Raw genomic sequence first — 26,738 nt, forward strand, 5'->3', positions numbered from 1 at the left:
TTCCAGGATTTTCCATTTAATATTTTCAGACTGAGGTTGACCATGGGTAACTGGGACCTCAGAAAGTGAAACCCTGGATAAGGGGGGACTACTGTGTAACGAAACAAACACAGAGTCAAGCAAACCAAAATATAAGCTGCAGTCTGAAAGATCTGTGTTTGAATCCTGCCCCTGTCATGTATAAGTTGTGTGGCCTTGGGCAAATTATTTAACCTCACATCAGTTTCTCATTTTCACATGGGGACCAGAGCACTTATCTTGCTGTGTTGTCACAGCTATATGGTAACAGGTTCCCAATAAAATAGAAATTCTTATGGGCAAAGCCAACTTTACACTATGCCAGTGGTTGCTTTTTTAACTTTTTTTCTAATTTAAATAAGAATCACATGACATCTCAAAAGACTTAAATATTGGCAACAGTGAAATATATTATAATTAATTCCTTATTACATGTGGCGTGTCAATCCTGCCACATGATCATCTGATTTCTAAATTACAGGGTGGGGCAAAAGTAGTTTTACAGTTGTTTGACTGGAAAATAATACAATAATTAATAAATAATACTACAAGAATAAACTCTGTTTCACATATTCACAACTGTAACCCTGCTTTTGCCCACCCTATCTGTTTATGCTTCAACACGCAAAACAGAATGCTGCCCTACCAGCTCTCACTCGGTAAGTACAGCCTCAAACTGCTTGGCTTCCAGGTCTTGTTAGAAGTCCTCCTAACCACAGAGATACTTTACAGAGGCTCAGCTATAAGACATGCTACCCACTCACCCTGCTAAATTCGTTTACCTCTATCTGCACATTAATATGGGACACTAGGCCCATGCCTTGAGAAGTGTGAACTCTGAATTAACCTTTATAGTTTGTTTATAGCTTTTATCAAAGGTGGATCTGAGAAAATGCCAACCATGACATCTAATGGTGCATTTGCATTAAAATTATTGTGGAAGTCACTGTCCCATACAGCTCTTTTTTCCTCCACAAAGTGGCGCCCATTACACTTGGCTTTTGACTTCAGTACTGATTGCAGTTGTTCTCCCTGAAACTCTTGCATGCTACCTCCTCTCTGAAAATGAGGATCAGTAAATGCTCCTGTTACCCTGAGAGCTCAAAGTCAAATTTGAATTTCGATTACAGCAATTATGTTGACCAGTATGATGATATTTATGCATTTTTGTTTTCCCTTAGGCCGATTTCCAAATTTTGCTTCTATTTCATTATACACTTGTGCGTTTGTTGTTGTTTTGATAAGTAGCTATGAATGCCCTACAGAAAGGGCCATGATATATGTGCTTAAATACCTCACATTAAGATGCAAAAATGTACCCGTGCCCCTGCATTTGTATTAGTAACCCTACCGTTTACTTCCTGGTCATCCTGCGGCTCCTCCATGCAGTAAACCTGGAACGAGTCGATGACGTCTTCCTTGCTTATGCTCCAGTAAACCGCAATTGTTGTGCTCGTGGCAGAATTTGGTTCCTGAGGTTCTAACCTAGGAGGCTGTGGAACTGGAATGTACGCAAGATTTATTATAACTAACGTTATTTTTATTGATTGATTTTTCTTTTTTCAAAAGTCACTTACAAAAAATTCAAGCAATACAGAAATACATGGAGTAAAACTCCCCTTTTCCCCAATACTCCCCTACCCCCAACCTCAAGGACATTCCACTGCTATGGTTGACTGTGTATCCCTCCAAAATGCTTTCTATGCAACTGTATATGTGTACATATAACACACATAGAAATAAATAAAAGTGGATCCCCAAGTAGGATCACTTGAGAATATTCTTCTATAGTTCTATATTTAGAGAAATTAACTTACACAGGTTAGAGGATACACCAAATGACTTGGGTTTTCTTTGAAGCAAAAGCTTGAGTATGCTTTGCTGGAGAACCAATGGTGTACCCTTCTACGTCAATATAGAGTCTATTTTCACAATAGGCAAATGAAACCCTTTTTAGCTATAGGTGCTGTATCATCGAGGCTGAAAAAGACTTGCATCAATAAAATAAAATGCACCTTCTGAAACTACTGTCCTACTTTCTCTTTCCAGAATGACCATACCTACAAATTAAGAAGAAATTTAAACAAAATGTAAAAATTGCATAGGGGGAAAAGTGCCGTATTCACTGATTAAAATATAAGGTTCAGATATCTAGTATAACCCTATTGTTCTGAATTTTAACGACAGCAATATCCTCCACCATCTCAGAGAGGGACTTCGGAGGCAATGCATGCTGAGCAGGCTGCACGACCAGACAGGAAGCCTGCCTGTCAGAGCACCTCCCCAAGGACTGGGAACGGCTGAGATCCGTATGCTGTCTTTGACTTCACTGTCTGTCTTCGCAGCAGGAAATCAGTGTCACATTCTAAAGGAGTCCATCCAGATAAACGTAGTGCAGTCACTTTTCATGTTGCCCAGGTTTACTGAAGGGCCAGGCAGAATGCTTCAACTATTGTCAGCTGTCTCTGAAACAGCGTTGGAGAACTCCTTGAGGCGTGAACGTTGAAACTGCTCCTGGTTTTGTTTGTTTGTTTGTTTCATGAATTATACATTGAGCAATGTCTGCTTTTTAAAAATGGTAACACCTTTTCAAAAATCTCTCTCAGGTAGCTTAACCAACTTAAAAACTAATAATTGACCCACCCCACCCCACCCCACTGGCCATCACCAAATTTTAAGGAAGAAGCAGTCATAGGGAATTAAGCAAAACATGTAGGCTAGAAATAATTCTGTACTTAATGTGCTCCTTCTCCTCAAAACATTAAAGTTAGAACATCTCTTTTTCAAAAACAGGAAATATTCTACTTTTTAAAGTATTCTAAAATTAAAAAGGGAACAAAAACATTTCGTAGATGTAAATGAAAAGCAATGAATGGATTTACGATTCCTGCACTACACGAACATCAGAGACTTAGATTTTCTGTGTTAGCAACTCTGTTTACACTTCTATAGGAATGAACTTGAATAGTAGTAAAGACAAAAGGAGATTTTTAAGGCTTCTTTGCCAGAGGCTAAGGAATTGGTCAGAGGAATCATCCCCATGGATTCCCTCTGTCTGATGAAGTGTCCCATACAGAGCAGTCACGCTAAGGGAGCTAAGCATTAGACCAGCTTGGACTTGAGGACCTGGGCCAGATTCAGGTTCCCACTCAAGCCAGTTTTCAAAAAAGTCCCTGGGAGAGCAGCATTATTCACAGTAGCCAAAAGGTGGAAGGAACCCAAGTGTACATTGATGGGTGAATGGACATACAAAATGCAGTATAGACCTACAATGGAATATTAGTCAGCCTTAAAAAGGATGGAAATTCTGACACAAAGATAAACCTTGAAGACATTGTGCTAAGTGAAATAAGCTAGTCGCAAAAGGCAAATACTATATGATTCTATTTATATGTGGTACCTAGAGTAGTTAAATTCATAGAAACAGAAAGTAGAATGAGGGCTGCCAGAGGCTGGGGTAGGGGATGGAGAGTTATATTTAACAGGTACAGAGTTTCAGTTCTGCAAGATGAAGAGAATTCTGGAGATGGCTGGTGGCAATGGCTGTACAACAATGTAAGTGTACTTAATACCACTGAATTGTATGCTTCAAAACGGTTAAAATGGTAAATTTTACATTATGGACATTTTACCACAATTTTTTTTAAAAAGGCCCCAGGAACCAGAGTCAAGGAAGCCTCGGTTGTCTCTAATCTACAGTTACCTCTCCTTTCATACAATGCACCCCACCTTTAGGTGTAGAGCAATGGTTCAAGTGCAGGCTCTGAGCCAAAGTCCTCACCTCAACCCCCCAACAGCTGTGTATCTAGGGCAATGTGAGAGGCATTTTTCTGCTCCTTCTATTTCCTCACCTGTCAAATGGGAGTAACAATAAAACCTACCTCCTAGGGTTGTGAGATTAGATGGTAAGATATGCCTAACAGCCTCCAGAGTGCCAGGCATCATGTTTGTGTGGAATAAACATTAGTGGAAAAACCACATCCTTTCCTCATTATGTCTGTTTAGTTTACAGAGTGATCCAATTAGCTCTTCAGGTACCAGGTGAGGACTTTATATCTGAGAGCTGTCATTGGTCACAAAATGAACAAAAACTATTTAGCAACAAGTCAGAACCCTGGGCTCCAATTCTGTGAAGCAGATGCACAATCCACAGCATTTATCTCTCAGAGATCAGCTTCCCCAAAACGGCTTAGAACTACTAGGACTGCCACGGGCACTACTATTTCAAAATGACAGTTTAACTCTGTGACCCCTAAAACATATAGAATGTCCTCTCATTGCCCATCAGGTATTCAAAAAATACCCATTTTAATCAGGGCTGGGGAACCTATTTTCTGCCAAGGGCCATTTGGATATTTATAACATCATTCTCCGCCCATACAAAATTATCAACTTAAAAATTGGCTATGAAAAAAGCTCCTAGATTTACTGAATTTAGAATCTCACCTGCGGTTGCCTTGGCAGGGCCAGACCAAGTTATTTCTAGGGCCGTACACAACAGCCTACAGGCCAGACATTTCCCACCCCTGGTCTAAATGAACAACAGCATATAATGAATCCCTTAAAAGCAAAAGATCTACTCTGTTAATCAGAATTTCTTAGTTTGCAATCACTTTAAATGCCTCCTAAAGACATTATAAGAAAGCACCCTTTTGTTTTGAGACATTTCTACAGAAAATCCATTAGGATAAACGACTGCAGTTTTCATTTTGGATAGGGTTGGTAGGGTTTTGGTCTTTTTAAAGACACGGTAGCCTTTTACCAGCTACTAAACGAACACTCTTCCTACAGGAATGAAAGTTACTTGTCAATTGAAAAACAGCAGTATCTTTAAGGTGGTTTTGAAAGAACATTGCATCTTTTAAGGAGGACATCCGAGTACATTTTACAGTAAGTGGAACTTGGTAACTTGACTGAAACACGGCAGCTTTTGAGAAATTTAAATACGCTTCATTGTCTTGTTTGTTAAAATAGCACATTAAAAAAAATATTTTGAAGCACCGGCAAGATGCTTCTGACAGCTGAGTGGGAGGCTCCTGGCTGCAGAGCATGATGCTGAGCTGTTAGTTCTTCTAAAGCTAATCTGTTTAGTTTAAAAAAAAAAAACTCAATTGAAGAGGGGAAAACCACTCATAAGGAAAAACCTGTTCAGTACATATGAAAACATTTCATTTATTTTTCCTTCTCTAGCTGGCTGCTGGCATGAAGCAAATAATCCCTAGAAGAGAGGGAGAGAAATCCTACTTGACAATGAAAATAAGAGGAGACCTTTGGGTTCTATTGCTACATTCTTCCACCTCCTCAGTATCCCAGGGCAGCCATAGAGCTGCAAATGGAAATGTAGTTTATAACCAAAATGGTATACTAGTCTCACGCTTGATTTCAGAATCTGGCTTCAAATGTTTACAAGGAAGATTTTCCTTTTTCCAGTTATATTTCCTTACATTCAAAAACAAACAAGGAAAAACCACCAAATTTCACCAAGCTATTTAAGATATTAAAATTCCTACCAGCCACTTGTTTTAACATCTGGTCACTTCTCGCCGAGCTGTCATCATAATGTTCAAAAAGTGAAAATGCAGCAGGCATTTTCTCTAAAGAAGCAGTACTCTCCATTGCAGAAAGCAACCTGTTTGGGGAAAACATTTCTATGTAAGTCAAGAAATTATTAGCAGACAGAATGAAAGGTAAAACGACTGTACAAAATGAAGTTGTTGTTAGTGGTAATTTTTGTGAGGCACTGCATCCAAAAAGGATTTAAACTGTTTCAGAGTCTAGAAATGTATGTCTAAAATCTATTTATTCTTAAGATTTTTGGTATAACTGCTAATATTAGAAATTCCATTCCTATATCCTTAAATCTGAGTAGATTCCATCAAATTATACAATTTTTCATTTTGCACCTATAAAATTAGTCCTAAAAATTACATTTTAATGATTATTTTTATTTATTTCCTAATGATATAAAGGTTCACACACTGTATACGATGTCTCTGCTGCTCTCAACCCTCATTGTCATGCTTCTAGTCATTTAGTCTTTCAAACAATATGTGCGCCTACTATGTGCCAGACACTGTGCCGGAGAGAGGGGTACAGCACTGAGGGAGGGTAAAGTCTATCCATTCTTAAACAACTAAACAAGCCACGCTTTACAAACCAACAGCTTTTATAAACTGAAGACCCTCTAAGGAGAGAGGCCCATAAATACTAACTTTTAGCATTTGTATCTAGGGGAAATCTGGGCTTTTGAAAAAACATCTTGATTCTGCAGAGGGGAAAAGAGGTGGCAAAACATTCATCTGTAGCTTGAGGGCCTCGGCTTGGATTAGGAGCCCGCCTCTGTGCACCTCCCTCAGAGGAGGGAATTATCTTCCAGCAATGAAACGGCTTTGAGGAGCTCCATCGGTTTCAGGGCCACAGACTTTTTGGTTTGGGGAGCACAGAGCCACAGCCCTTGCACTTGCGGTTGGAACTTTCTTAGCCCAGATGCCTGTACGGCTCCTTTCTCACTTAATTTAGATCTCTGTTCAAATGTCAGCCCCTCAGAGAGGCGGCCCCGAGGACACTAAACGCCGAGGTGTGTCTACCCCTCACTCTGCTGCGTTTTACTTCCTCAAACTTGTTGTGACCTGTTTGTTTTTGTCTGTCTACTTCACCAGAATATAACCTTCATGCAGGAAAGGACTTTGTTTCGTTCCCTGCTATATTGTAATGTATAACCTGGCACACTGCAGGCATTCAATAAATAAATTTGAATGTATAAGAGGGTAAAGTTTTATTTAGGTCAGAATATCAGGATCTCAGTTGTCATAAATTTTTTATCAATGGGAGGGAAAAAGATTATAAAATATAACTGAAATAGTTAAAGAGTGCCAACTATGGTTACTAGTGTTAGGTATAATAAAACTCACTATCATTTGATTTAGGGAGACAATCCCAATGGGGGCTTCAAAGAGGAGGTGACATTTGGGCTGCGTCTTAAAGGATGAGTAGGAGTTTCCTAGGCAGGACCGGGGGTAAGGAGGTTGCAGGGAGAACGGCTTGGATAAAAGCATGCGACAGAGCCAGGGGCGATCCAGGGCTACTCTGAGAACGAGGAAATGGAAATTTCACTAGGAAATGAGAGAAAGGTGATCTGTGGTTTGACTGTGAAGAGCCTTTCACATCCGCCAAGAGTTCCCGTTTTCTCTTTCAAGGCAGGGGGAGCTGCGGGAGTGTTTGCAAAAGGGAAGCGGAGAGGAACGCCCCGGCACGAGCGGGGAAGAACCGGGCAAGTGGACTAGAGGGCCCTGAGGTCAGCCGGGCGGCCCCACAGCGCTCCAGGGCAGGGACACAGCACCGGCCTCAGTTAAGGCTTTGGGGCTGCAGAGGGAGAAGGGATAGAATGGACAGATGACGATGACTAGTCCCTTTACGAAGGCCACTCAAAAAATGCCACTGATTAAATGGAGGATTTTTGCAGCACAAAAACTCTGGTGGTAGACACCACAAGTAAAAAGTTTGCATTTTCCCTTCTGCACTGACCTGCCCAGTTTTAACATCAATATACGAAAGGGCAAGTGAACATCTTTTATGAGCAGGTCCTACAATGGTTGTGACTCTTTTTTTCATTATTATAACAGAAAAGAGCACAAAAAAGAAAAAGAATGCATCCTCTCAACAGAACAGCATTTTCTAAGCAAATGTGTTTTTCAAAATATGCAAATTTTGATTCTAAATACGCTTGATAGCGTTCCTTACTTTAAGCACTTCCAGGGTTGAGAAAAATCATTTACTCTATGAGCACTGCCTTTAGAGATATAATATGAAGGGGAAAAAACACACAACCAACTAGATAATTAGCACTTCTCCTAGAAACTGGACCTTGGAGTAGAAGTTGTTTTGAGGACATGAAAGGCCTCTTAGTGACACAATCAAGTTTCATCATGTGTGCGCGCACAAGTTTTCTTTGATCATATTTCTTTATCAAATCCGGATTTTTGCTTTTTTCTTTACAGGAAAACAATGGTTATCCCAAGTGTAACCTCCTTTAGGTGGCATGCAGCTTTAGCAAAGGTTAATTCACCGTCCACTGGACAATGAAATCAAGATTAATGAAAATGACACACGGATCAACAAGTTCAAGCACAAAACCAAAGAAATGGAACTTAGGATTAAATGGATGTCAATTCATACTAGCAAGTTAATATTCTAATGTTTATAAAAGTAAACATGTACTCTAGCATTTTTTTAAAGTAAAAGTGTTTGCAAATTTTCATTCACCAAATTTTCCTGCCCATCAGTGTTTTCCATGGGTGGGTGAAATGTAATATGCAAATATGCATCGACATGTCCAGTGTATAAGGAATGGCACTGTAAATCCATACACTTTTTGGATAAAGATAATTATCAATAGTATGCAGAAGAAATGTATATGTTTTTTAAAACAAAGGAAACTGGGAGCAAGGCCTGGGCATCCCTTCCTAGACCTGCCTGTGTGAGAAATGGAAAACATGCAGACGCCTTGGGCCACCCTGGGTTCTGCAGTGGATCTGGGCTGGGGCTTCAGGAGCTCTGGTTTAACAAACTGCACATCTAATTCAGGCACAGCCACTTTGGGGAAACCACTGAGCCAGGCGACAGGTTGCTATAAACCAGAGGTTCTCAACCCTGGCTGTGCATTAACATCACCCAAGAAGCTTTAAAAATGCCCAGACTACCTCAGACCAATTAAACCAGAATCTCAGGAGGTAAGATTCAGGCATCAGCGCTTTCAAAGCTCCCTGGGTGATTCTATTTGTGACAGAGCCACTGTAATAAAACCCTTATTGATTAATGCCAATATTTATATACAAATTATTTTTTAAATGTATGGGCGATATTCTGTTGAATAGGCTTTTTAAAGGTAAACAAGTTCATCTGTACTGTTTTTGTTATGTAAAAAATTAGGTTTCTAATCCAAACTCATTTTTCCACATTTTAATATATCACAAATACAAATTTCTGATTTTACTTTATGATAGTTTACAATTTGGCATTGAAGTAAACCGGAAGGTAATATTTACAAGTTTAGAAATTTACATTAAAGGGGTAAAAAGATAAAAGAATTAGGCTCAACCATAGGGAAGGCCTCTGGTTTTGCTATGGGACAAAAGAGAAAATGTATCAGATCAGCATAAGCCTTTCAGTATCAGAGGCTCCAAAAGATGAGCATAGATCTGATGTTTTTATAGACAACATTTCCTAATTTCATGTTAATGCTTTGGCTTTTAAATGAATAAAGAATTTCTCTTAGACTGAGTGCTAAAAACAGCAGCAAAACCAAAACAAATCAAAAGAGGAAGATTCATTTAGGTTAGCTGAGCACAAAGGGAAGATAAATGCCTGCCTATCCTTTGAAGAGAACATGAGAGAAGTTCCATTAAAATTACATTAAGTCATAAAATTATTCAAGGCAGATATGAATGATTCTTTCAAATGCTCATATTTAACTAACAAGTCCAAGTATCTACAAAATGTTCTGTATGCAGTGACAGGAAGGATGGTCCAGATTAGGTGGAAAAGACAGACTACATCTAAAGGAAGCAGTTAAAAATCTACATTATAATAATTGTTATTTAACTAAAGCACATGCAATTTTCTTTCAAAGCTGTCATTTCATTTTTAAAAGCACTGTGTCTAAAAGTGAAAATCCAGTAGTTCACTAAATTTATGTATTTTTTAATTGGCAGCTCATTTTCTATAAAGCATCAAAATATTAAAAATAAACCATAGTCATGCTATTCTCAGGTGCCACTACATTGTGCCATGTTTTATATACCTTTCATTGATTTCCTCAAATGACTTATGAGCGAATGAGAGGGCGGGAGAGAAAGAGAGAGAGAGAGAGAGAAAGAGAGAGAAATTAACAACAAAACCAGCCTAGAGCACTAAGGTTATGCATGTTTTAAAATCATTGCTCCTCACCATCCCCTGGGTGGCTTCAGCTGGGGCAGCAGGAAGTTAATGCTCAGAGGGGATGGGGAGGGTGAAAGGGCGGGCAGGGATGCAGGGTCTTTAGTTTCCAGTTCTGCCCTAAGCCTCCATGATCAGCAAGGCCAGCAATGAGTTGCTTATACTTTGCTTCTCTCTTCATTAACAAACGGCTTCCAGGATAGAATTCTCTGAAGTAATGAAAATGACTTAAATTTGTCAGTGTTGGATATGTATCCAAAATGTAATCAGTAGTTATCTCTGTGCTTTTCTGTCTTTTCCAAATTTTGTAAAATAGATATATATCTCTTTTATAAGCAGAAAAAAAACAAGGCTTTCTTGTTCACAATTTGTTCTTCTGGAGAAAAGAAAATATTCTTTTTTTTCCTGTTGGTTTTTTTTTTTTTTAGAAGAAAATATGCTTACCAAACAAAAGTTAGGTTCATAGGGAGCATAAACACTTTATTAATATTATACTTCGCAAGAGATGTCTAATTTGAAAATATTAAAGCTTTGCCTTAGTTAAACATAAAGTAATGAGTGATTTTCACTGTGTTTGAGGATGCCAAGTCCACCTCATCTAAATCTTCCCTGGCTGGAGGTGTCCCCAGAGGCAAATGCAAAGCCATTGACCCATTTTGCCTTGCTCTATCTCCAAACCTTACTGAAGGGCTGGGTGGACTGGGGAGCTTTGAAAGGGAGGGAGGTTCCCCACTCATCATAAGACGGGGCTTTCCTTTGGTTTGATAATTAGGTTTGGGACTGCCCTCAAGGAAAATACCTCCATTACTCCTGGTTAATCCTGGCTCCACGGAGAACCAGCATCTTACTGTATGTTCTAGGGAACTAGATTGCCTCTGTGGTGCAATCTGAGGAGCACCCAAGGGAATCTCGGTCCACAAGGTACTTGTTTGAATTAAGGAATCTGGTTCCCAGGAAGACCCTTAGATAAGCATCAACATGTTACCTGAGAGGGGTATCACATGTCATCCCTTTGCATTGAAAGTGTACCAAATGTTACTCTCAGCCACTTGGTGAGGCTCAGAGGGAATGGTCCCTTTGAGGGGCCACTTCAGATTAGGGAGTAGGAGTGGAGAGGACAGGCCCAGGGGCCAGCGTGACGATGCCAGGCCCCCAAAGGAGAAGGGCATGTATAAGGTTCTCAGGCTGCTTTTCCTCCTCTCTCTTAGAAGGTCACCAACCCATTGTGACAGAACAGATGAGGCTGTGCCCTGACTTCCATGTATCCTGCAGCTGGTTTGGGGTGCTAAGGATTTTCTGGGTCCTTTCCATAGGGATCAAGCATGCCCCCCAAGTTTTTAAATGTCAAAATTATAAATAAATAACTCCCCCTACACACACAGGTATATAAATGATCTTAGGGAACATTGAAAAATACAATTTTTAAAGTAGACTTGGGCCAGAGTGGGTGCAAGGTGTCGGGGCCTGTGTTAGCCAGAGCTTACAGTCAGGAAAACGGTCTCGTCGAGCTCCTCTGCCTCTCTCACGATGGTCTCCAGCGTGTCCTTGGCAGCGTCCATGCTCTGCAGGAAGTAGACCATCTGGTCGTGCAGGAACTCCATCTTCCTCCTCTTCACCTCCTCGAAGCTCTGGGCCCTCTCATCATACTGGGCTAACACCCTCTTCACCATCTCCTCACTCTGCTCCTCCAGCCTTTTCTCATTTTTACTGCAGTTTTCCTAAAACAAAACAAGAAGCTTCTGAATGAAATGAGAAGTGCCAGCCTTTTTTTTTTTTTTTTAAGAGAAACACCACCCTTTTAAATAACTCACCTCTGGCATCCTGATAAGAGAATCACAGATTATATACACGGTCTAAATTTCCAGCCCACCAACCCCCTTTGACATAGTCAGCTTGGCAATAGGGTTCACAGTAAGGGTGTCATCAAGGAGGATTTAGTTAATGAAAACACGCAGAAAGATATTTGCACGGCAGTCTTTTCCACCAGCATGCCCACATGATAAACCGGAGAATGGCATTGCAGTGAATGAAGATTCGTGGCCTTCAGGTAGTGGAGAGGGATCTGTGCCATTGTCACCCCTCCACTAAAATCACGGTGTGAGGCAGGGGCAGCCAGGATACTGGACAGGGCGCTACATTCATAAGTGCTCTCCAGGGAGGGGGGAGCTTCCTCCAAAGTAGGAGAAACTTTATTGCCTATCTGGACAAACCCAGATGCCCGGCTGCCTCATGAGGGAGCTAGTGATGAGGTGATCGTATAATTTACTGTCTAAAAGGGACACTTTGGCGGGGGGGGGGGGGGGGGGGGGAGCACTAAAAATAATTAGCTGGTGTTCATTGAGCTATAACTGGAGTTAAGCAGACCTCTCACAAGCAAACTAGGATGTGGAGTTGCTCTAGGGATGGGGAAACTGTGCACCAGCCTTCCGCAGGGGCCTCTGCCACTCCTGACCAACAAGTGAGGATACCTGGGCCACCTGTATGTATGGATGGAGCGTCGCTACGTCTTCCCTTCACTGCAGACCGAGCAGAGGCCAGCAGCTAGCAGGGCATGAACTCAACAAAGGCAATGGCACCATGAGAAGGACTCGTTTATCTGGGCATGGGACACTGGGCAGTGACTGAGAGCGTTTCTGCAGAACTAACCCAGGGGAAGGCAGGATGGTGGAGCAAGTAAGACCTCAGACCTGATTTCAAATCTTGTCTCTCAACATATGACCTTGGGTAATATACTCAACCGTAAATCTCAGTTTTTTAATTCATAGAATGGGAACAATAATAACGCCTATCTTACATGGTTATTTTGAGGATTAAATTGGATAAGCATATAAAGCACTTGCCTTATTGTAGTAAGTACCCGATAAATGTGTATGTGCTTTCAAGGGCTAGTCATTTACCTTTAGACGGAAAGTCGCACCGATTACACACAGATGGAAGACTATAAGGACCTTCACTCTTAATGGAACAAAATCAACAACGGCTACACATATGCACACACAAGCCCCAACTCAGATTCTCTGAGATCAGTATCATTTACTTGTGATGCCATGAACAAACCAGGTAAAAGTGAAAGGGATGTGGGAACTCACCTCGATGGTATTAAAAAAGGATTCTATCTCACTAACAAAGGCTTCAATCCTCAAGGACTTTTCTTGCAAATTTTCTAGAAATTCTGCTAGTTGAACCTGAAGAAAAGAGTTCAGATATCCTTAGTACACGACATTTGACTTATTTTGTTTGCTTTTTCTTTTTAAATGTTTGTGTTTTGTGTGTTTTTGTTTGTTTGGTTTTGTTTTGTTTTTAGTATATAACATTTGAGAAGAGAACTCCAAGCAGTGAGCTCCAGTTTCCTTATAAACTCAGTGTGTTTGGTAGAGATTTACTACACCACGTTCACTAACAAATCAGTTTCTAAATTTTCTCTGCTGCTTCATCTGAAATGACGATAGATAATTCTGTAAGATAAACAATTGGGAGGTCTGTGAGTGAGAGCTATAAAAAGACAATGTGTTTTCTCATACAAGTGGAAGGACTTCTTGATAAGTTGGTGAGTTCAAAAAATACCTGTTTGAGTGGGCTATGGATCTGAATTATTTTCCCTTAGTAAGGCCTTGATGGTCTTTCCTGCAATAAGCAGGCTTTTTGCTGAATTGGCCCAACCTACCTGAGTAGTCTCCTCACATTTGTGCCAGTGGCCTCAGGTGGAGCACCTGAGCCTGAGAGGTGATGAGAGTGTCACCAGGCCAGAAGTCTAGCATACCAAACGATGAACACTACCTACAAAAGAGACCTAAAGGTTCTAATGATCCTCAAAGGGTTAAAACACTCAAGAGGTGACAGCCAACTAGAAAACTCAGCAGTAATGGGGAAAGATGGTACCGACTTTAGCTGTAGTTATAACCTTAGCTGTAATCTATCCTGCTAAACTTAACAAGTAACCACACAGAGTAACAGCTTCAGCTGCCTGATTCATTACCCACAGAATGAAGGAGAAATGACACTGATGGAAGCTCCTTCAGGATCCGCCTCTGCTTCCCTCTCCAGCCCCTGCCTCTTCTCCATAAGCCCTCAGGCTCCAACCACACAAGCCCCATCTTTCCTTGCACTCTTTCTCACCTAGGTGCCTTTTCATATGGTATTTCCCTGTCTCCAGAACGACCCTCCTGCCCTTGTTTGCTGAAGGAACTCTATCTTACTTAAGGCTTACCCAAGCTTCCCCTTTTAAAGACACCTCCCTTAAGTCTCCCAGTCCCACTCCATCATTTCACCCACTCTCAAAAGTTCGCTCCTCAGAACAGTGCTGTACTGATTTGGAGGAGCTACAAACCCATCTTCCTTTATTTTGGTTTTCATTCCCAATGATTCTCATAGTTTCTGCGATGGGATAGGAGGTCAATAAATATTGAGAAGCAGGAAGGGATAGAGCGAAGACAGAAAATAAGTGACAGATGAAAGATAAGCCGCCACAACGGGGATGGAGTGGGCTGAACCAAGGACCCGGGTCATCTGTAAACGCAGCTCTTGGTTCCTGAACAATTACCAATGGCTTACTCACAAGATGCTAGAGAACTCTCAAATTATAACTTTTTTAATGGAGTTTTAATTTTAAAGTTGCCAACCAACTCTTCATCTTCACAGTTGATTTAATGAAACTAAGAAGACTCTTTGGTTTTCTACTGGGTCATACTGTGGGGAAAAGATCGGGGAGAAAGTTTGATATGGTTTTAAAGGAGGAGACAGCACATCTCCTTGCTATTGAAATTTGTTTTAAATTGAGAATATTTAGACAGAATGATTTTCTAATTTCTAAAACTCATAAACAAAATATAACTAAGAAGACTGAATAAAAACTAATTTTTCTGCTGACAGTACCCAGTAGCAGTTACTTAACAGAACCAAGAGTCATTAAAGAATGGGGCACATATCAGTGCTGCTAATTTCATAAAAGATTTCATAAAAGAAATCACCCCAGGTGAGGTTTCAATAAAATGTCATCCTAGAGAAATAGAACCAACATCAGACAAGTTGAGAATAATTACTTTCTTAGTGGAAAATAAAGACCAAGATTCTAATATGTTATCCTATTGAATGAAAATGAGCCTGGCAATTATTTCACAGTGAACTAGTTGAATAATCATATTGAAAATTGCTATCATTAGGAAGTTACTGAGTCCAGCAACATGGATGTACAGCGAAGAACATGAACTCTGGCACCAGACAGACCTGGGTACCAACTCTAGTTCTGTCTTCCATGACCTTGGGCAGCTCACTTGAACTGAGCCAATTTCATGATCTGCAACTTGAAGATTTCTTGTTTATAAGGAATACAGTGCCTGGCACAGAATAAGTGCTAAATTCTTATTATTATTTGCATTTTTAGATCATTCTGGCCACTGTATGGAAGATAGGTTGAAGAGACAAGAGAAGGGATTCCAGTTAGAAGGCTACTCAAGGGTAGATGGGAATCTCAAAGACTAAATGGAGTATTTATAGTCACATACATAAGGATATGTGTTGTAGCTAACTTTTTAACATTGGAAGTCTATAGACATAGCCAGAAAGAATGAAAAGTTTTTCCATTTCTAACAGTTTGATAAACAAAGAGGAAATACGGAGAAAACAGAAATTTAAAATGTCATACTCTCTATTTTATAAAATTTGCAGTAAAATTGCTCATTGTAATGTGTGTATTTTAAAGGCTGATATTGTAAGTAATAGAAAATAAATTGTTTTATGCTCAAAAGTATATTTTTTAATTTAAAATTATTTGGCTTTTTGGAGTAATGTTAAGGGCTACTGCTATAAGACCCCTCAAATGCAGGAACCCTGTGCTATTTATCCTGGTATCCCCAGAATCTAGAAAATACTTGGCACATAGTGTATAGATAATAAATGTTTGTCAACTGATCTTAACTAAATTCCTGAGGAAACAGTCTTAGTTTTCTTTTGGACTGCTATGCCTAAAGATGAATGTATTACATATTGATCATTTTTTAAATTGAGAAAATATTAAAACAAATTAAATGTACATGGGGTGGGCAAAAGTAGGTTTACAGTTATAATACAAATAAATAATACAATAATTAATAAATAATAATACAAGAATAAACTCTGTGTTCATTACATACTCACAACTGTAAACCTATTCTTTTCCATCCCTGTACAGAGTATTATGTACTTATATGCTTTAAAATCTATTTACCTTTACAGCACTAATAGCTGTATCAAGCGTTGAAACCTCATGGTCTTTGTGGGTGCCAAATATCTTGTCAACAGCAGAAATTGGGCTTTTGCAAGTATAGCAATATGTGTCAATCTGGGACTTTTTCGGTTCCTTTTGCTCCTTCTCAGTTACTAACTCTGATAATAATTGGTCTTCTGTCCTCTCTCTGCCCAACTCTTTCTGTTCAGCAGACATGCTTTGTTCCACCTCACTCACAAATTCATTTCCACTGATGTGTTCAAAGGCTCCCTTTCCCTGAGATAACACATCCTCTGGGGTGGATTCTGAATACAGGTCTCCTGATAAAGTGTCCTGAGTAGCTACTTCATAATTCAGGGATTCTGCAAATCCATATTCATCCTGAACAGGACCACTGCGGAGCCCATCTTCACGTGGCTCAGGTGGGACCATTATGTGGTGTTCTACTTGCAGTGTTTCTTGAACACAAGTTGCACCAGATGCAAACTCTTCCTCTGGGAAGGACACTTGTACTGGGACATTCAGATTGACCTCTGGGTCTGCATTTGCCGCTTCGTTGCTCTGAGTACTTGTTTCACCTACTCTCTCCAGAACACGGGGGGTGTCTTCAAATGGCACCGCGTAGCTTATCTTCTGGGTGACCACTGTGACTTCCTCAGTGATGGGAGCTGTCCTCTGGGTAGCTACATCATCAAGGGTCTCCACGTGGCCTACTGATTCTCCTTCCCTGCAAGCAGCTTTCTGTTCCTCTTCCAAACTCTTTCCCCCCCAAATAGTTCCAAACCTCCCCCAAATTCCCCTTTCTGCTGCTATTGGTTGATATGAATCATCCTTAGCAACTTGTTTTTCTTCCAGACCTTGGCCTTGGTCGTTTTCCGTTACAGATGTATCATGGAGAATGTCATCTTTGAGTGTGTACTTCTCAAAATATATTCCTGTTCCATCATTGGTTTCAGAATTTCTGCTTGGAAACGATGCCTCGGAATTCACACTGTCACCTTCAGAAGCTGTCTCCCCTTCCTTCTTTTTCTCTCCAACTGCTTCTTCATACAGATCCTTGTATAAAAATGCAAGTGCAGGTGGTTCCTCCAGAAGTTCAGGATTAATGGCTTTAGCAGTGGTAGGAAAGATCTGGGATCGTGACAAAACTCCTTCCTCTGTATCAAATAAGGGCATCCCAGGTGACTTTGAGTCCACATCTCTACTTGTGCTCTTTGAAGCATCTCTGTCAGTGGATTTTTGGATGACCAAAGACTTTTGGGTCTCTGGGTGAGATAATGTGCTGTAGTCCCTTTCTGGTCCATAAAAACTTTCATCTAATTTCACCAAGTCATATTCATGTTCTAGGACACTTTCCTCTGAACCTTCTGGGAAAGAGACAGTTTCTTCTGTAACTTCCTTTGAGAGTTTCTCCTCAACATTTAACTTCCCTGGAGCTTTCTGTTTTTCTGATTCTGGGGAGATGTTATAATCAATCAATGTATATTTTTCAAAATAATCCTCTTCACTGGGAACTGTGGGCTGATTAAAAGCTAAATCACCAGTTTCTGAATCTGTGGATATCTCCTCTTTTGCTTTATGAGTTTCCTTTTCTTTATTTTCTTTCAGTGATGCAACTTTCTTATCAGAATCTTCTAACTTACTCTTTAATGTTTCATAGCAAGCAACTGTCTCACTATCTCCAGGAAAGGGTAGAGCTTTAAGTGAGGCCTTCTCTTCCAAATATTCTAACTTATCTTGCATTTGTTCACTTTCTTCCTGATCAACTGAAGATATAAATGCAGGAGCATGAATATTCAGTATCTCGCAGCCTTCGGAAATGATACTGAAGGCACTCTTTTGCTCTTCTGAAAGTCCAGCTGGCTTACTGGTCATTGTAAATTCTTCATCTTCAGGCTCCTTGGATATTTCTCCAGTAGAAACCATTTTACTGGCATTGGTGGTTGATGCATCTCTTATAAATTGAGCATAGTTGCTGCTTGCTGAAGAGCGCGGTTCATTTACGTGGGCAGCTCCTACAGCCTCCAACTGGTGCTTTGAAACAAGTACAGATTGTTTAGACATTTCAGATATTTGCACTTTAGACATTTGAATAGTATGGACTGTAGGCCTATCTGGAGTCAACTCTTGTTTCTTCTCTCTACTGGTTTCTTGTTTCTCTACTGTACTAATTTCTGAAGAAGCCCCTGAAACAAGTGTTTGTGGTTTCACAGACGACAATGAATATGGCAATGTTTCTAAGCTCTTGGTTTCATCCAAAGGATGGTATAAAATCCTTTCAGATTCTTTCAACGGAGATCCTTGTTTTATACTATCTTTTGTGATATCCACTGAACCACCTTCTGACAGCTCTGACACTGTGACCTGTCCCTTTTCTTCATTATGACTCGCCATACCCCTGCGAGATTTCTCCAATACCAGATCTCCTTCCTTAGGAAAGGAGTGGGCATCTATTTCATCACGATAAGGAAGGTCCACTGGAAGGGAAGCCTTCGTTTTCTCCACCAACACTTTACTTTCTTCTAACAGAGATGGCTGCGTTCCTACTGCCCTTGTTTCCCTGATTTCTGGGTAAGCCTCTGAGATCATGGTTTCTGGTTTTTCAGGAGTTGATGTAGTTTTAACTAATGAAAATGGTTGAGTTTCACCCAAAGAACGACTTAAAGAGACATCTGACTTTTCAGGTATAGCCCTGGCTATATTCACAGAATAAGGCTCAATCTCCTGCTGCTTCTTTCCTTCTGAAAATACTTGTAGCTGCTTTTCCTTTTCTTTTCCTTTCTCTTCCTCAATAATTTTGTGTCTTTCTTCCTGATCTGCATTTTGACAGACTTGCTGCAGCACAGCAGAGGCTTTCAATTCTTCCAATTTACCAGGGCGAGAGCCATGTGTAACTGGTGCCTTTCCTATTTCATTATTATCTCTTAACTCTAATGGGGCCACAGTTTCTTGTTTTCCTGCCAGCACCTTCTTGTCTGCCAAGAAATATGATCTGCTTTCCAAGTTATCTTTCTCCTCAGCTGGGCTAACAGACCCGAGTTTTATTTCCTCTTCAGAAATTTTCAAGGCAGTAGGTTTTGGCATTTCTCTCTTCAGTCTGTCTTCACCAAGATCCATTAAACTGCCTTTAGATTCTTCTGGCAAAATTATCGACTCTGGCTTCTCTGATCCCCTCATGATATTTTTACTTGTGAAGTTAGATGGAGCCAATTTGGGCTGTTGTGACACCGTATCTACTGCACCAGATGAAAAGAGCGAGTTTTCCTTTTGATCACTTCTTGGCTCTTCATTAAGAATAGAAATATTCCATTTAGGTGGAGAAGAGATTTCTGGCTTCTGGGCTCTTTTACTTTCAGTGACATTAGGGGGAACAGTGCTTTTGGCTTCTTCTGTAAGGGATTTCTCACCCTTAGGAGAGTAAGACTGAATTCCAAAATGTTCCTCACGATCAGCAGAAGGAACTACTGAGTTTAGGTCCATTTCCTCTGCATAGTCTAAGATTTCTTTCTTCCCACGATCAGCACTGGGCTCCTCAAAGTTGGATTTTGGCTGTTGTGAAACTTCTACACTTGATAAAAGTGTAGGCTTTTCTTTAAAGTCTTGACCTTCAGCAGATTTAACTAAAGCAACTCTGGATTCTTCGGCAGTTACAAGTTTTGCCTCTGGTAGCAGACGATCTGCTGGTTTCTCAGTTGCATTAATGTCAGCTGGAGATGTGCCTGTAGGCTCGGTCACAGTCACTGCTTTTTCTACAGATGGACCTGGCTGAGTTTCTAAATCTTCTTTTTCGGCAACTCTGTTATCTGCAGTGCTTGATCTAAAGAACAAATTGGACATCCAGGACGTGAAAGATGAAATTCCTTTCCTTTTCTTTTCCTCGGAAAGGCCTGGTTTAACCGCCTTTGGCTGCTCAGGCAGCTTTTGTGTCACCTCAGGTGCTTGAGGTTCTTTATTTTCTTGGATTGAGGGTTTTATTTGTGTGGGTATTTTCATTCCCGATGTCAGTTTCCCTCTCTCATTAGCATCATCTGCAGCCTTTGACTGAACCGTTTTTGATTCTTCTAATGGCTTCTCTCCAGGTAGAGGAGATACACCCCCGTGTGCTTCTTTTTTACCGTCTATTGCATCTTCTGCCAGGAAAGGAGCTGCTTTGGCACCGGAAGGAATCGTTTCTGATTTGACTTGTCCCGCTGGTGGGCCAGACACTGGCTTCTGGAGGATTCTTTCCGGAGGTGGTTTGACTTCCTCCTGGCTGTCTTCTGTGCAAGGCCTGGAAAATTCTGCGCTTGCTTTCTCCACCACGGGACGTTCACGCCGAGTGAAAGGAAAGGCCTGCTTCTCTTCTGCTTCCATCCTCTCTACACATCCAGCTGGGATGAAAGATCTGGGTTGGGGGACCGGCTTTACCCCTTCAGACGATGTTGCAGTTGGTAAGGTCTCTATGCCACCGCCGGGCACCGCGTGAGCGGACACTGGCTCCCGTGACGACAAAGGAGACTCTTCGGCAGAACGTGGCAGAGCCTGCTTTCCAGTGTCATACGCGCGGTCTTCATCCGACAGAGCGGCCCTGCCGGAGGCACCCAGCTGCACGGGTCCCAGGACTCCCTCCTCACGATGACTCGCCAGATCTCTTTCTGGCTTTCCCAGCACCCAGTTTTCGTCCTCCGGAGAGATAAGGGCCTCTTTCATTTGTGTTTCTTTAACATATGCAGACTCAATTGTCAGGAATGACTTTGATTCTTCCAAAGGCAAATTCCCCTTCATCACTGGAAGTTGCTCGGTTGTCCTCTGGGGTACGGGGAATGAGTCTGTCCGGTCTGCTGCTTCTTTTAGTGTAGTTACAGCATCTCCTGTCACGTGTGCCTTCAAATTTCCTGTTGGCAGTAATGAGCGCATTTCTTGTGTTTCCCCCTTTTTCAACTCTTCTGATAATCCTTTTAAAGTAAGAGCATGTGGCTGAAGTTCTTCAGGGCTGCCGCCTTCAACCAGAGAGGCAAGTGCTTCTTTTGCCCCTCCGCTGCCTGCCTTGGGAGGGACGGGCTTAACTGCTTGGCTCCGAGGGTCCTCCTTGAGGCATGATGAGGCCTCTGAGGCCTCAGGCACCGTGGCTGACACATGAAGCTCCCTGCTTTCTCCTCTGCTCCCGAGCTCAGCGAGGCCCTTTCCGAAGCCAGAATCCCCCGTTCCCAATACGGGAGCTTTGACTTGCTTGGTGTCTGCAGGTCCGCTTTGCCCACCTAAACCCCCCGGGAGTTCCACCCTGGGCCCTGGTAATTCTGACACTCGGTGTGGTTCATCTTCCTTCTCAGGTTCCAGAAAGAGCTCTGCGGGAGCGAGGCCGTGTTTTTCTGACAGGACACCTCCCTGAGCTGCGGGTGACGTCTTCTTGGCCTGTTTGGTCTTATCTCTGAGGCTCGGCAACGCTGGAGGTAAGTCCCCTGCCGTCGAAGTTTCCAGCTCGGGGGAAGAGCTGGCCGTTTTCTCTGTTTTGCCTTCTGGAGCTGCCTGCTTGGGTGCGGGTGACACGGTTTGTGAGGAAGGGAGTTCAGCTCCCTTGTTCTTTATCTCGCCACCGAGGCTGGCCGGAGTCCCGTGTTCGGGCCCTGACCCCTCCGAGGCAGACACAGAGTCCTTTTTCTGAGCCACAGCCAACCGTTCGGAGCCAAGGGCCGCGGAAAGTGAAGGGCCTTGTTCGTTTCCCACCCCGGCTTCCTTAGGCACCTCTGCCCGTCGAGGAGGCAGTGCTTCGGTTACTGGCAACCCGGGTCTAACGTCTTCAGCTTCCACCTTTGACAAAATAGAGCGTGCTGGTGTAGACAACACGCTTGGAGCAGAATCCGGTTTCACGTCCTCTGCTTCTGACCAAGCTGGATGCTTGGGCACAGCAGCCTTCATTGCTACCTTCGCTTCCTCTTTAAGATGTAGTTGCTCGTCCACAGATGTTCCCTGTGGCGGCAAACCACTGGCTAATCCACTCCTTGCTGCATTTAAGACTGGCTGCTCCACGGGGGTGGGAAGAGACAGCTCTGCTGGGATTGCTTCTTTCGCTAATTTGGTTAAGTTTGAATCACGCTTAGCTACAGAGGTCGTGGTGACTGAAGAACTGGGTTCAGTTTCTTTCTTTCTTTCTTCCGACAAAGCTGAAAATTCTGGTGCGGATGGGCCATGCTCTGCTCCCTTCCCCAGTCCCGGTGTGGCCCGCTGCAGCACTCGAGGGGCGCCGGGTGTTCTGGAATCATGTTCCACCTCCGCTTTCACTGCTGATAGAATCTCAGGTCCAGGTGAAGATGTGTCCTTTAGAGGTGAGTATGGCTTTACTGCTTCAGGCTCATTCTCTGGCCGCATTCTCTGCTCGACTTCCAACGTCACAGTTGGAGCTAAATTGAGTCCGACAGCCTTCTTTGGCTCATCTACCAAGTCAGACCGAGCTGAATATTCCCTTCCAGACCCTGGAACATTTGGAGGCTGAGGCTCCGTGTCTTGATCCTGTGATAGACGTGCTGCAGCTTCTTGGGAATCAGGGACAATTTCTCCCTTCCTTTTCGCTTTTAATGGAGCCATCTGTTCATCTGCAGCTTTTGGAGCGAGCGATGCTTTGGGTTCTTGCTCTTTCTTAAGTGCGCGGCCTGAATCGGGAGAAAGTGAACGCTGGGATGAAGGTGAAATGGGTTTGCTTTCTCCCTTTTCCATGGACGACTGCGCCGCAGCTGCCGCGGAACCGGTCTTAATTTCTCCCTTCTCCAATTCCCCGGTTAAATGTGGCGGAATCAAGTCTTCAGACTCAGATTCCAAAAATGTCCGAGTGACGTGTTTCTGTTTTGAAATGAGATATTCAGATACAGATGTGGAGATTGTTTGAGCACCGGCTTTCTCCGCTTTGTCTGCTGCAGGTGGCAGACTCCAGTCTTCAGGCGCAGACGCCGGAAGGGAAGGTCCGCCTGGTCGCGCCTGTGATGAGCTGAGGTGCTGGGGTACTGGGGGAGCAGCTGTCGGTTCCAACGCTTCATCTGCTCCTGCAAGGCAGGAATATCCTGACGCAGACGCCGCAGCTAACAGTGAATCCGGCTCGATTTCATTTTCCTCTGGTTCTGGGACTCTGTACGGCGGGACTGAAACTTGTGATGCCGAGTCTGGAGAAAAAAGGTCAGCTTCTTCAGTGTCTTCATCTGACAAAATAGTGTGTTCTGATGACGGGGATGTTAAACATATTGGAGAATCACGCTCGAATTCTCTTTTCTCCGTTTCCTGACTTGCGTAGGGAGGGAATGAAAACTCTGACGCGAATGCAGAGTCTGGAGAAAAAGGGCCAACGTCCTCTTGCTCTTCTGAATAATTCACGGGCGAGGAGGCACCTTTTAGGTTTAAAGGGGATCCGCGGACAGGCTCTTCCTCCTGGAATTCAGGTGCTGCGTACGGTGGCACTGACAGCTCAGACGCAGACGTGGAAGAGGGTGTGTACCGCTCCGGTTCTGCCGTCTCCTCTTCGGGCAGGACTTGCTCCGACGGGGCGGCTGACAGCGGCGGGGCGGGGTACTCGGAAGTCATCGCAGGTGTGCCTGGGGGGGGAGAGGGTTCAGCCACAGAGGCCACGTCTGGGGAACACGGCCCAGTGCCTTCCTTCTCTTCTTCTGACAGAATCACGTGCTCAGAAACACCTTTTGGTTTTAAGAGGGACACATCATCAGCTATTTTCTTTGGAGATTCTTGTGCTACATTCGGTGGGACTGCACGCTGGGAATTCAATGCTGAATCTGGTGTGAAACGCTCACTTCCTAGGCCCTCTTCGGACAGGACCACGTGTTCAGATGGGGCGGCTGAAAGCGGCGGGGCGGGGTACTCGGAAGTCGTCTCAGGTGTGCCTGGGGGGGGAGAGGGTTCAGCCACAGAGGCCACATCTGGGGAATACAGCCCAGTGCCTTCCTTCTGTTCTTCTGACAGAATCCTGTGCTCGAAACCACCTTTTGGTTTTAATGGGGCCTTTCGGTCGGCGTCCGTCGGTGGCTCCTTTGCCTGTGATGGAGCTGGATGTGCAGGAGCCGAGGTGGAGTCCGCTGTGTCCCGGCCGCTCTCTGGGGCCTCCTGTGCAGGCAGGCCCGCACGCTCCACCGCAGCTGGCAGCGGGGCCTGGCGTGCAGAAGCCTCGGTGGTGGGCGGCGAGGCGGGGCGCCCGGGTGCAGAGGCCCAAGCGGGGGGCTGAGGCTCCAATTCCTCCTCCTCCGACACACCTGCACCTTCCGACGGAGCTTTCAGGCTGGCCTGAGGAACCCGCCCGGCGCCTTGCCTGTCTAGCCCGTGGCTCACACCCTGCGGGGCTGCAGACTCTGGGATGAAAGCAGAATCCGCAGGGGCAGGCTCGCTTTCCTCTCTTTCCTCCTCAGCCAGAGCGGCATGTTTGGGCGCCGATGCCGTCGGTGATGGGGGAACGGTCTCCTCCTCTTTCCACTCTCCTTCAGGGGCCACGGGCGATGGGAAGGGCTTCTCGGAAACCAAGGGACTTTCTGGGTAGTCAAGTTCTACGACCTCTTCTTCCACTAAATCAGAGTCTTCGGGTTCAGGGGTGGCCGCTCGTGGTAGGGAAGGCTCTATTCCTTCTTTCTGTGGCACTAAAGGTTCAGAGAGAGACACGGGTGGCTCAAGCACGGCTTCCTCTTTCTCTCCTCCGACATGGGGCAGAGGAGGGGTCGGCTGTTCCGAGACTGGCTCTGCACCTTCTAGTGAAGTCTGGTCTAACTCTTCTCTCTCTGGGCCCAGATCTTCCAGGACGGATGCTGCCAGACCCGGGGAGCCTGCTTCCAGAGAATCCTTCTCGGCCTCCAGCGAGGCGGAATGGTCAGCAGAATACAGGCCGGGCTTTAGCTCCTCCACCGAAGGTCGCGAGGCTGCAGATTCAGGCTCTGAAGCTACAATTCCCCGTGAGTCAGGCTCCGTGTCTTCCTTTGCCGTCTCCAGGGACACGGCTGTCGATGTGTCAGGCGTCAGAGAGGGGGGCTCCACTTCGTGGGGTTCTGCTCCACCGCCTGGCTGTTGCAGGCCTGCCTGCGGAGGCCCGAGCCGCGCTGCGGGGTCTGCTGGGCCACCACCTGTGTAAGGGGAAGCCGTGTGCTTGGTGGCAGAAGCAGCCCGTCGAGGAGAATCTGGGTAAACTTTCTTCTGATCCTCGCGACTCAATAAGGAGGTATGTGACTTTGGCCCTTTGGAGAGCGCACCTCTCCAGGGTGAGGTAAGCGCCCCCACCTTGTCCTCTTCTACGCTCTGGGCTACTAATTTGCCTGTTTTAGAAACTATATTAGAATCACGATTGCCCGCATCTGGCTCTAGACTAACGGATGCATCCTTCCCCTTCCTGTAGTGTATTTCTTTAATTACATAACCCTTCGGCAATGTTCCATAAAACTGTAGAGGAATTAATTCTTCTTTAACGGAATTAAACATCTTAATTTTATACTGTACTGTTCCTATATAGACCGGCCGTAACACCAACGGCTTGTGCTCTTTGTATATGGCCCCGGTAATAGGAGGCGTAGTTGAGGTGGTCTTCTTTTTCCTCATTTTATCATAGCTGCCAATAGACAGCTTCTCGCTCGGGGTGTCTAGCACCTGGCTCTCTGAAATTAAAGGGCTATCTTTTTTGTTTGCTGGAACATCCTGGGTTTGAGAAGACTTTTTCTTTTTGTTGCCTTTCCGACGCAAGGATGGTGAGCCACGCTCGGACTTGGGGGTTCTCTTTCGGACCTTCTTAACTTCATCCACAATAAAGGAAACATTCCCTGCAGAAGAATTTACAGTCGACCCTTCCGGACTACATACACCAGAGGTCTGACTCTCCTCCGAAGCCCAAGGAGTGGAAGAACTACTTGAATTGGTTTCCCAGGTTATCCCACTGTCTTCCCGTTGAACTGCCACCATGGAAAAGGAAGGGTCCGATATGATACACTTCTGCTCGGTCTTGCCCTCTTCATCCTGGTCTGATGCCCTACAGTAAATAACAACAACATTAGTAATTACATATATTACAAAAAACATCATAGCAATTACTTATTATAATAATAAGTAACTATCATACCTTTACCAGGTACAGTATTAATGTGAAATTAAAATATAGAGATAAATCTTACCATCCATATCAAAAATAAAGAAGTATTCGAAATAAAGTTTTAAAATTGTCAAATACAATAACACATCCCAGGCTGGCATGAATCAATATCCCCAAACTCAAAACAAGCTGAAGTTACATTCATCACCTCCCTTATCAGAATGACCCCCGCCCCTCATGCTCACCCAGTCACTCAGGCTTACTCTCTAGTAGCCTGGACCTTCATCCTGGCTCTTGCATCTGTGCCCTCTCCCTTATGAAGCCACTTGACCTGGTTGTTTGGGTTTTTGTTTTTTTTTAGCACATCACCTCTAGATTTTTGCGTTACATTCCTAACTGTTCAGCTGGTATCGCATGCACCTCTTATTTTTCCCCACCCTCAACTCATCCTGCCCGTCTTGCAGAGCAGCTTCACTAAAACCACCCCCTGCTCAACAATCTCAGAAAATTCTTTATACCTGTAGGGGGAGGGAAAGTTCAAAATCCTTAGTT

General features: G+C 43.6%; 1 protein-coding gene across 2 annotated transcripts in view; it reads right to left on the reverse strand.

Annotated features, from left to right (window-relative positions):
• Positions 1-26,738, reverse strand: part of CMYA5 (cardiomyopathy associated 5) — an 83,597-nt gene that overhangs the window by 25,431 nt on the left and 31,428 nt on the right. Inside the window, exons 2-7 of one of the 2 annotated variants that reach the window (XM_081132703.1) lie at positions 16,154-26,126; positions 13,041-13,136; positions 11,436-11,669; positions 9,818-9,840; positions 5,529-5,647; positions 1,370-1,519 (exon numbers count right to left, since the gene is read on the reverse strand). In XM_081132703.1, coding sequence (XP_080988829.1) covers positions 1,370-1,519; positions 5,529-5,647; positions 9,818-9,840; positions 11,436-11,669; positions 13,041-13,136; positions 16,154-26,126 — 10,595 coding nt within the window. The remainder of the gene's footprint in view (positions 1-1,369; positions 1,520-5,528; positions 5,648-9,817; positions 9,841-11,435; positions 11,670-13,040; positions 13,137-16,153; positions 26,127-26,738) is intronic. The other variant, XR_013998466.1, reaches the window with a different exon arrangement.

Source organism: Miniopterus schreibersii (assembly GCF_964146895.1).
Source record: "Miniopterus schreibersii genome assembly, chromosome: 3".
NCBI lineage: Eukaryota > Metazoa > Chordata > Mammalia > Chiroptera > Miniopteridae > Miniopterus > Miniopterus schreibersii.